The sequence below is a fragment of the Puccinia triticina genome, chromosome 11A, assembly GCF_026914185.1.
Source record: "Puccinia triticina chromosome 11A, complete sequence".
Taxonomy (NCBI): domain Eukaryota; kingdom Fungi; phylum Basidiomycota; class Pucciniomycetes; order Pucciniales; family Pucciniaceae; genus Puccinia; species Puccinia triticina.
Window position 1 is genome coordinate 6,690,001 of NC_070568.1, and position 10,634 is coordinate 6,700,634.

Sequence of the window (10,634 nt, forward strand, 5' to 3'; positions counted from 1 at the left end):
TTGAGATGCAGCAAGCTTCAATCAAGCTTCAGCTCAAGCTGGAGTCAAGCACCCAAATTCTGTGCTGGTGCACCTTGAGTGTGACTGTGTACCTTGTTCAGCATATCAATGTTGAACATGCTGTAGTGCTCATGCAGTAGGCTGAGGCAAATGAGCATCCCCCTGAGCACCCTTTCATTTTCTTTTATTAAACACTCCATGCACCATTGAATCCAGCCAGAATAACATAAAAAGGGTATGTACACATGAAAGGGATATGTACAGATGAAAGAGATATGTACGCATGAGAGGGGAATGTGAGGAGGTGTATTAACACATAAAAGGGATATGTACACATGATGAAAGGGGTATGTATGCATGAAAGGGGTATTTATGCATGAAAGGGGTTTGTGCAGAAGGGGTATTTGCACATGAAAGGGATATGTAAACATCAAAGGGGTATGTAAACCTGAATGATAAAAGGGGTATTAAAAGGGATCTAAAAAACTCAAAGGGGACATGTAAACATGAAAGGGTCATGAACTCATGATGAAAGGGGTATGTAAAAATTGTGAAAGGGATACATGCACATGAAAGGGCTATACACACATGAAAGGGCTATGTGCACATTATGAAAGGGGTGAATGCATACAAAAGGGATATATGCACATGAAAGGGGTATGTGCACATGAAAGGGGAATTTGCACAGGTATCAACTCCTGTACAGTCAAACCCTTGAAACCACATACCCCTTGGTGGACAGAATTTGCTATGTGGTTTGGCAGGTTATGTGGTTACACGGGTTAGCTACAGGCCAAAATTAAATTTTGGTGGAGCCAAATCGTTTGGGAGGTTATGCCCTTATACAAGTATGCGGTTTCACAGGTTTGACTGTACTTAGTTTTTTGTACCTTCGACTCACTCTTGCATAAATTAGAAAATGTGCATGGAATCAACCAGTGCTTGATTCTTGCATGAGGCAGCCTTGAGCTCTTGCATCTCAACTGCAAGCAGTTTCTAGAGTTTTTCTTGCAGTGCCTTAGTAGGAAATCCACCAAATTAACCTCCCTGTTCCACAAGGCCTTCCTGATGGTTTCTAATGCTGTAAATCTCAACATATTTTCTAGACAGTGAATCTATAAGGCTGTAAATTTCTGGGTGCATTTGGGTGCTTCAGTGAGGAGATATGATTTTTTATTTATTTTGTGAGACTTTTTGTACAATTAAAATCCCAACTCCCGTTTGGGATCACAGAATTACAATTCCGACTCCCAAAACGCCCCCAGGTCAAAATATGGTCATGAGGACCCAGGGGAGACGTCTCAAAGCGGTCCACGCAACGTAAACTCCATTTGGGAGTTGATTTTGTAATTTATGGGAGTCAATTTCTCAACCCCCTTTATGTACTTAAGTGTTATATTATGCATATAAACTGCAGTCAACCACATGATTATGTAACTTGCCACCACACAATGATTGGTTTGTTTGTCAAGAGGAGTTTTTTTTCTTTGGAAGCTTTGCCAGCAGGTGCCATTGCAATTTGTTGTTTCCAAATTCTCTTCTGCCCAAGCCAGGAAGCCAGGAAGCCTCACAAAGTGTAACATAAATAAACATTCAAGTAAATATTCATTTGTTGAAATTCCAGTGTTACCGGTCTCTCCCTCTTCTGCTTTCCCTTCCCTGTCACACTTGTCCTCTCCCTGTCACTCCCTCACTCCCTCCAGATCGCATATGCATAGTTCACCTTCTGTCCCACATTCTGGCCCCTCCACTTGTAATAGCTCATATATCAATGGCTTAGACAGAAATAACACCCATCTGCTTCTGCGCGCATTTCCCTGAGGTCTCTACAGGATACAACCTCTTGTAGTGTGTGCGCTTTTCCGCCACGCAAGCTAGCAGCTTTTTGCCCTCCTAGAGGGCTCCCTTGGCCCCTTTTTGTTGTCTCACTCAGAGCTTCTCTGAGCTTGTTGTTCCTCGGGCCCTTCCTCCCTTTGTCTCAGCCTTGACCATCAGTCATAGCTTCAACATCATTTCCCAGGCTGTGTAAAAAGGCTTCAAGGATTTTCTACAACCATTGCAACAGCTGTAGGATGATTGTTCCCTTAGAAACATGAAAAAACATCAGAAAAAAGCCCCCTTCCCAAAAAAATTCTTACTTCCAAAATTTTGAATGCCCCTGTGGGGGTAGTTGAGAAAAGCCTGAGGTGTGGGGCACTGTAGCTAAGTTAGGGGCCCACCACCATGGTCCTCCAGTTTTTGATTTGTACTTAACATTCTTACTTAATATTTTAGGTTATGTTATAAACTATGGGATGTTCTGTCCACTATTAGGGGGGTTCAAAATTGGATAAAAACTTTCTGGTGGAGCCTTAGGCCCCGTTTGGCGCTGATATAATTGGTGAAATAATCCGTGACATTTTGATTATTTCACCCAAAATAAAATGTAATTCAACATATCACTGGCGTTTGTCAGTACATCAAAATAAAACCAGACAGCCAACCACCCACCTCTCAATCAACCAAGAAAGCAAATGGACAAACCCGTCCTCCACTCAATGACCACCCACCCGGTCATCAAGTGTCTATAGCCTATGGCCCACCTCACCCACTCAATGGCCAACTGGGCCATTGAGTGGATGAATTGTAGTCCACCCAATGGCCCGGTTGGTCATTGAGTGGAGTATGTTCCACTTGGCAACCAACCGGGTCACTGAGTGGATACCTACTCCACTTGATGACCAACCGGGTCATCGAGTGGAGTATTTATCCACTTGATGACCAACTGGGCTATCAAGTGGATAAGTCCATTCAATGACCCGGTTGGTCATCAAGGGTCATCAAGCAAGTGGAGTGTTGTATCCACTTGATGACCAACCGGGCCATCGAGTGGATATAGAAGTCCACTCAATGACCAACTGTTGGTCATCAAGTGGATACATCGAGCTAGTGGAGTGTTGTATCCACTTGATGAGGTCAATAATTGAGGTTGGGAGTTGCAAGGGGTGGGTCTGATTTAGCTGCCAATATATTGGCATGTAGGAACTGTAATTACAAATTATTTCATATTTTGAATATATTGGTTTGCCAAACGCCATTGGCATTTTACCAATATAATCATGAAATATTTGTGAAATATATCGCTTATTGGTGCCAAACGGTGCCTTAAAAAATTTCTTGCTGGTCCTCTTTTAGGCAATTAAATCACCGCCAGAAATCACCAGAAATGGTAAACCAATTCTGGTCATCAAACATGGACCATAAATTTAGACAATCCAGTTGATAAACTCCACACACCGGCGGTGCACCCCTTCCGATGACCAGTCAAGCATCCATTGGAATACACCACTCAATGACCGACCCGGTCATCAAGGGGATAATTACACACAACACTTGGTGACTTGGATTTAATTAACATCTTGGGTTTTATTATTTTTTGTTTGTTTTGTTGTTGTTGTCTGATCACTTGGTTATGTTCTCCATTGTCTAGTTCTCTTTCTCGCTCTTTTCTTTTCTCTCATCCCAATATCTTTGTTCATTATCATCATCTATCCGAAGTCTTTATAAAGCTAACTCTTATTTACAATCCCTTTCAAGAGTTTATTGGAGGACTTCCCGTCGAGTCTGGGAGCCTCCCAGATCTCAATTTACACACCCAAATCCTTAATTTTTGACAAAAAGGGAAATGTTTTCCTAGCCCTACAGTTCATTACTTTCATGTGCACTGGTTGAGTTTTTGATGGGTGTCTTAATTTAGGATTTAGAGAGGCATCTGGAGCTCTCTAAATGATGACGGGAAGTCATCCATTCTTCGTTCAAAGATAAACTACCTTTACTACATCTGAACATTGGTGATATTCTCTCTTGAGAATATTCCTAACCGTTTAAGAAGTAGAAGTAGTAGAGGGACCCTCACAATTGCCCTCACACTCCAGTATCGATGTGTTCTTCCACCCCCTAGTTGTTGAGACACGTTTAAGAGATTGCTTCTTTGGTGGCGGTAAAACTTGGCACTGTTTCATCTGAGGCATGCCGCGCAAAATGTATAGCTCCGCTGCAGCTTGTGGGGTCGGGTATCGGTCCCCGGTCGGGACTGAAGGCACATTCATGTTCCATGTGGAGCCCACCACCCTCAAGTTTCTGGTCAGGTCAAAGAATCGGCACTTATCCCACAACTTATTTCTATCTTCGAACTTCTCGGCTCAAAGTCTCCCTCAGCAGGTCAAGGCCGTGAAAGGCAAGGTCTCATTCTTATCTGCGAGACCTTCACAGCGGAAACTCCCGTCATGAGCCACACAATCTCGCAAAAATCCCTGCCGACTTATCAAAACCTTCAATAATAGTCTGGGGAACGCCAGATATTGATTTGACTAGTTCATGCCACATCAATTGTTCCAGCTCTTGCTTTGTGCCGCGATGGTCAGGTTAGAAAAGGCTGCTAAATCTAGGCCACAGTTTCCCTCAATCAAGCTTTTGATCATCGTTTCAACAGCGTTATTTGGCCCTTCCTTACCTCTGTCAAGTGCGCCTACACCAAATATATCGGATTTTAACACCTTAACAGAAATACCAGTAGATGTGAGTAGCTGACCAAGAAGCGTGGCTCCTTCCCTTTTTTGCTCAGTGATGGAAAAGATGATGTGCGTAAACTAACTCCAGTATAGGTCTCGTCGAGTAGGTCAAATATTGCAAATGACCAGCCCTCCCCTATTCTATCAGGACAACATCAGGTGAGCATTTAGACCAATAAATGTATTTTTTCCCCTTCACAGATAGCAATTAAAGGCTTACATGGGAGCTATCATTTTCCCATCTAGAACTTGATCAACAAGTCAAATAACTCGCCCCCCAAAAAACGTGTCCAAGCTATGGATCAATTCAGCTCGAATCCCGGAAAGAAATACTCAACGCCCCATAAAACGTACGCAGTGCATGACTGGAAAACACCACATCCTTCCCTACTATTGTTTGCCCACTTTAATAACATTTGTTTCGTCTTGGCATTGGTAGTCCTAAACCTCAATTGTTTACAAAGCCTGATGGAGTGAAGCCCCGAGGATCGACACCCCATCGATATTTTGCCAAGCCCAGTGGCGGAAAGAGGGACAAAGTGAAGGCCGCAATACGCAACAACTGGTTATACTATTTGCAAAAGCTCTCAAGAAAAATCCTGTCCATGATTACGACGAACGCTGCAGCAGGAAACAAGTGGAAAATAGTCAATTTTGATCGAATAGCCAACATTACTTCGATTGACATTCCTAATAATATCTCGTCACCTGGAGCATTCTTTCAGAGTATTCTAAATAGCCCCGGGGATGGCGGGGATATGGAGTCACTTCTCGATCAGATTGTATCTTTGGCGCCAATAGGCCCTCTAGTTCACCGGGCCGAAATGGACCTCGACTTCAACCTTGAACAAGTCGTGGATCTTTTTTTTGTCTCACCTCGCCAGAGTACGATCCGGCTGTCTTCTACAGGCCCTGGGGAGGTTCGACATATCCTTGCAAGCTCAAACATAAATGCAAATTTAAACACTTACCAGGCCGCGACAGATCCACTAGGACAATTTCTTGTTGACCGCCCTCCAACAAAAGTCCGATCTGTAGGTGTATTTTTCTTTCTCTTCAAGACGCACTATGGACCTCGATACTGGTCCAACGTACGACATTACTAACGCTAAACATTCAACAGTATATTCAAGAAGACTTGACCGGAAAATCTACGGAACTTCAAACCCAGATTTTCAGGGAAGCTTTCAGCTTTTGGCTTTCCGCTACTCTACGTCGAATTCACCCCTTTGAGAGTCAATCTTGGCTATCATTATGTCCATTCCAGGCGGCGAAACCACACCTAATCAGAACTTTGACTCCTTGTGTAGTAATTTTCACAAATAACAAAAAAGGTATCCACCTATATGTTCTCTATCTTGAAATTACTTAAACTCCTACTACGCGAATTAATCATTTGACTGACTGATTGATTTTTTCCTATTTTCAATTGGACATGGATGATCAGAACACATTCAGTCTATTATCACTTACAACCTTCCCTTACAGTAAATGAGGGATCCTCCTGACAAAAAATCACAGCACAAATTCTACTTGGACTTTAGTTTACCAAACTTATTTTTGAATTTCAATTCCTAATCCAGTCGCAGCTTTTGGGTTTTTTTGATATAATTGTTGTTTTTTTATTTATTATTCTCTCTATTACTAATTGCAGGTTTCCATAGTGACTTCCTTGAAATTATGGTATCAAAATTTTCTGGGGATACTTGATGGACAACTTCCCTTCAATTTAGAACACAGTCTAAAAGCTAAATTCACATGATTTCTATCTTTCAAAACTGGGTTAAAAACCCCCAGATTTAGAACAGGAATTATACAAATAGAGAATTTGGTCTCCAATGGGATGAGAACTTTGCATTGCCTCAATGTCTTGGTTTAGAAAAAGGCTTTAAACCCCATCAAATTTGCTGGTGAAAACTCAAACTCAACTAATTTTCACAAGCAAGTTGTAAACCTTCATTCCAAATTTGGGGGGCTTTAAAGTTAGGCAGGTGAGACTTGCATGCACTTTTGCAAGTTGGTGCTCAAAGCATTTATATTAGAACTATTTGTCAGATGTAAATTTGTCAGTTTTGAATTGTTTTGAATATCCAAATGTTCTATTCCTAGAGCACCTTTTGGAAAACAACTTGCAATTTATACCTCTTTCAAGAATATGATTATGTGATCCTTGCCCGTTTCACATAAAGTCTTCAACTCCCTCCTATATGGGTGCTTTCCAGGATTCTGACACTACAAGAAAACTCTAGAAACTGCTAGCAGTTGAGATATAACAGCTCAAAGGAAGCTTGAGGTGATACTCAAGCCTTTCTCAAAGGTTATTTAAACCAAGGTTGAACACACAGTCACTGTACACATTGCACAGTGACTTTGCATGAAAGGGGAGTATGCCACATGTCAACTGCTGGCAGTTTCTAGAGTTTTTCTTGTTGTGCATGTGGTACACTGATCTGGGTAGGGTGTTCAAAATTGATTTTTGAACATCATTATGCATCAAATAATAAGATTTACCAAAGTTTTGAGGGTGTTTGAAATGAAGAGAACTCTCAACTCAAATCCCACTACAACATCATTTTGGACATGTAGCAACGGTGGGCCAATACACTAATGTTATTTGTTAGTGTAGTGTATTTTAGCCAAAACCAGCTAACAATAACAACATTTTCTGTTATCTTGTTTTTTGTGTTGCTAACAATACAGGAACTTGCCCAGGAAATAGTGATGGATAACAGCAATAACTGTTATTGTATCCTGTTAGTAGCAATAAAACACCTGTTATTGTTGTTATTGCTGTTATTTCCTGTTATTGTTAGTATGGATACTTGTATCTGAGGTAACAAATAACATGAATTTGGGAGTCAATAAAATGGCTACACTAACAGTTATTGTCCAATAACGTTAGTGTAGTGCAGTGGCCCATTGCTGCATGTAGGCCTTATGATTTTATGTAGAAAATGGTTTGAAAATCAATTTTGAGCACCCTTGCAAGTCCAGGGAGTTTTCCGGGATCTACCCGGAGGAATCCCGATCTTTAGGAGGATTTCTGCCGCACAATTATCCAGAGAAACTCCCGGTCTCTGGTGGCCTCGAATATGAGGGCGGATTCCGGCTTACATCAGTTCTGTGAAGAGAGCCCAGATCCGGTGCGCGGATTGGCCGGACTGCGCAGGATCTCCGTGGTCCGGATTGGAGCCTTATCTGCGGGCACACGGCAGCGTGTGCAAATGCGAGGCCGGCTTTTTATTAAGGTTTGTCCACTTTGCTTCGGTTGGGCTCGAGATTTGAATTTTGAAATGACCGAGGTCCGAGACCAGAGACGGTTCACACTGCCACACAGCTTGATATCGGCATACATTCATGAATGCACTTGCATCAGCCTGCATCCGGCAATAAAATGCTGGAATTTGCGCCAGTCATGTACAATTGTGTGAGACTCCGTGGCTAGAGTCGATCGATTCTCATCACCGGCCTGGGGGTCCTTGTCACTTGCTGAACCCCGGTTCAATGCGGAATACTCGGAAAATGATCATTTTATCCTGCCGGCTACGATAACACTCAAGGTATCCGCAAGGGAAAGTAGTATGGGAAGCAAGCAAGCCGGGCTCAGTTATGAGGGCCTTTTGAGTATTGTTCCAGTCGGTGTTGACCCTTATGCTTACATCAAGGAATTTATCTCGACCTGGACTTCAGTGCCGCTATCACGAATCGCCGTGGCCTTCATGATAATCTTCTTCTGCCTTCATGTGCTTATTGCCGGACTTTGCTTGATCATCTTGATATTACCTTACGCTCGTCGTACTGGAGCCGACCGATCTCAATGGGTCTTCAGGAAGGTGTACATTCAAGACCAATCCGGAGGAGAAGGTTGGCCATGAAACCGCTGTACTGCTCTATTAATGGTGGTCTGCAGCCTGTCTGATTGTTTTGCCTTTACAACTCAAGTTCACAAAGATCCTCTGTATTTCGCCAATGCTAGGGTCCTGTTGACAATCGCCCAGCTGTTGAGCTCTGCCAGCACCCCCGCTTTTATCTGGTTCGACATCGGCGTCACGACACCAAATGAACATTCCTTGCGTCCTCAAGTCATGCCTGCGTAAGTCCTGTTCGCCCCTATGTGTTTTTGTTGGTTTATCGCCGTGAGATTGTCTCAGCTAAATGTAATACGCATCTTGGCTGTGAACAGTTTCGGTTTGATGAATTTGGCTGAAATTCTCGCCTACTGGAGTTTGTCGCATTGTTTTTTGGTCACAGTGTGAGTCCAGATACGCCACCCGAACCAAGGCCTGCACCAGTCCAGCTAATTTTTCCAACATACCGAAGCTGCTATGGCCAAAAAACCCCAGGAGCCAAATCCAAAGGTTTAATCACGCATATCTCGCCGCGACTGATCAACACCATTTTCATTTGCTTACCAATCGCTGCGGCCGCTATGACCATTGTTGTTGTAACACGGGTGATCTTGGTCACCAATAATGTTCAAGCCGGCATGGTCCAGTTGTTTGCTGGATTGGATCGAGGGTCCTTAATTTGGAAGCAAATTGCAGTCAACCCTCAATCTTCTGTGGGACTTTATAGCCAGCTCAATGTAATCAATTTGGATTTGAAGAGGTTGGCCATCGAGACATCGGATCTCATGGAAACTTCTTTCGAACGTTTTCGGTTTGGTGAATTTGTGTTCTTGAGCTTCTCATCCATAAGCTGCCCGGTGAGTAAATTTGATGATGCGACCAGAACTCTGGGCCCTCCTCACGTGTAGAGAAACATGTAACTAATCATCTGTGGCGTGTCGAAATGAGTCCAGATTTTCGTCACCCTATTCTACGTGCTCCTTCAAAATTACCAACACCAAAGGCGAAGCTCATCGAGGAGATCGGTCCGCCCTGGAGATTCGCTGAAGCACGAAAACACTCACAGTGACAATGATCCGCATTGTCACAGTGCAGCGACGAGTATGGGGTATTTCGATGCTATAAAAACAGATCGGCAATTTTGTGAGCACTCCTGGAACCAACTCGTCCAGCGAGGAAGACTCACTGACAACTTCGACTCTCTTTCCTGGCGGCTACTAGTTCATCTGAACATGAGGGCACTGGGCACGTTTCTCGCGATGCTTATCAACATTAGCGTGCATCTTATTGCCATTATCAGGACGGTCGATACCTTGGCAGTGTACGCAGATTCACAGAAGCATTGTCAATATCTAATTGATCACTGAGAAGGAAATTACCACATCTTTCTAGGCCCCACTGGCGAGGAATTGTATCGTGTCTAGCCACTGCGGGAAGTACATTTTCGGGGATTCCGATTGCATGGCAATGCGTGAGTTACATTCTGCGTGATCTATATGCGACCCTGCTCTCCTCTGCCCAAGGCTGACAACGTGTTGGGATTAATACGCCCAAAAAGTGGAGGCTCTACGCCGATCAAGTCCAATCTTCAGCTCAAGCTTCAAAAAACCATTCTTCGCAACTAGAGGAGATCCATCACAGCCACGTCTTCCCCGGACCTCCCGGGGAAATGCAATCTGAATTTCACATTTTTCCAAAAGATGCCGTAGTTGGCCCAACAAATGGATCATATACTCCAGAGAAATTTACCACTAGTTTGTAACTTATTAGTTCCTCCTTTAGGCTCTAGAGTAACCATGTTTTATTTTACGGGCGGGATATAATTTTATTTTTGTGACCCTCTTGCAGATTTTAATGAGCTAGTCATCAACATGAGATCAAGAACACTACATAATGAGCACTCCATACTCTTTTAAAAATCCATGTTCCAAAGCACTCCTTTGCGTAGTTGTTACCTCTAGGAATGTGTTATATCCCTTTTTTTTATTGTTTTTGATGATGACTGTGGCTTCTAATACATGTAAAGGCATTTTCGAGTTAACACAGTTTTTGCCACTAACTAAATGGAGCTCCCCAAAACCCTGGATACTGACTACTAGATAGCTGCGTAGACTCGTGCATATACCTGATCTAGTAGTCAAATTTCGATTCCCTCCAATTCCACGCGCTTCCGTTACACCCCCACCCAATTTACATGTTGTCCTAGTTCGACTCAAACCCGGCAGCTGTGCACGCA

The 10,634-nt window shown here is 43.1% G+C and overlaps 1 protein-coding gene across 1 annotated transcript; it reads left to right on the top strand.

Annotated features, from left to right (window-relative positions):
* Positions 1 to 5,374: 5,374 nt before the first annotated feature.
* On the top strand, positions 5,375 to 10,160 carry PtA15_11A686 (uncharacterized protein; the record flags this gene model as incomplete). Its single annotated transcript, XM_053161620.1, has 9 exons — positions 5,375 to 5,470; positions 8,216 to 8,414; positions 8,493 to 8,643; positions 8,734 to 8,802; positions 8,871 to 9,255; positions 9,352 to 9,541; positions 9,620 to 9,719; positions 9,791 to 9,869; positions 9,957 to 10,160. The coding sequence occupies 9 exons, from the start codon at positions 5,375 to 5,377 to the stop codon at positions 10,158 to 10,160; spliced, it is 1,473 nt and encodes a 490-aa protein (XP_053025549.1).
* Between the last annotated feature and the right edge of the window lie 474 nt (positions 10,161 to 10,634).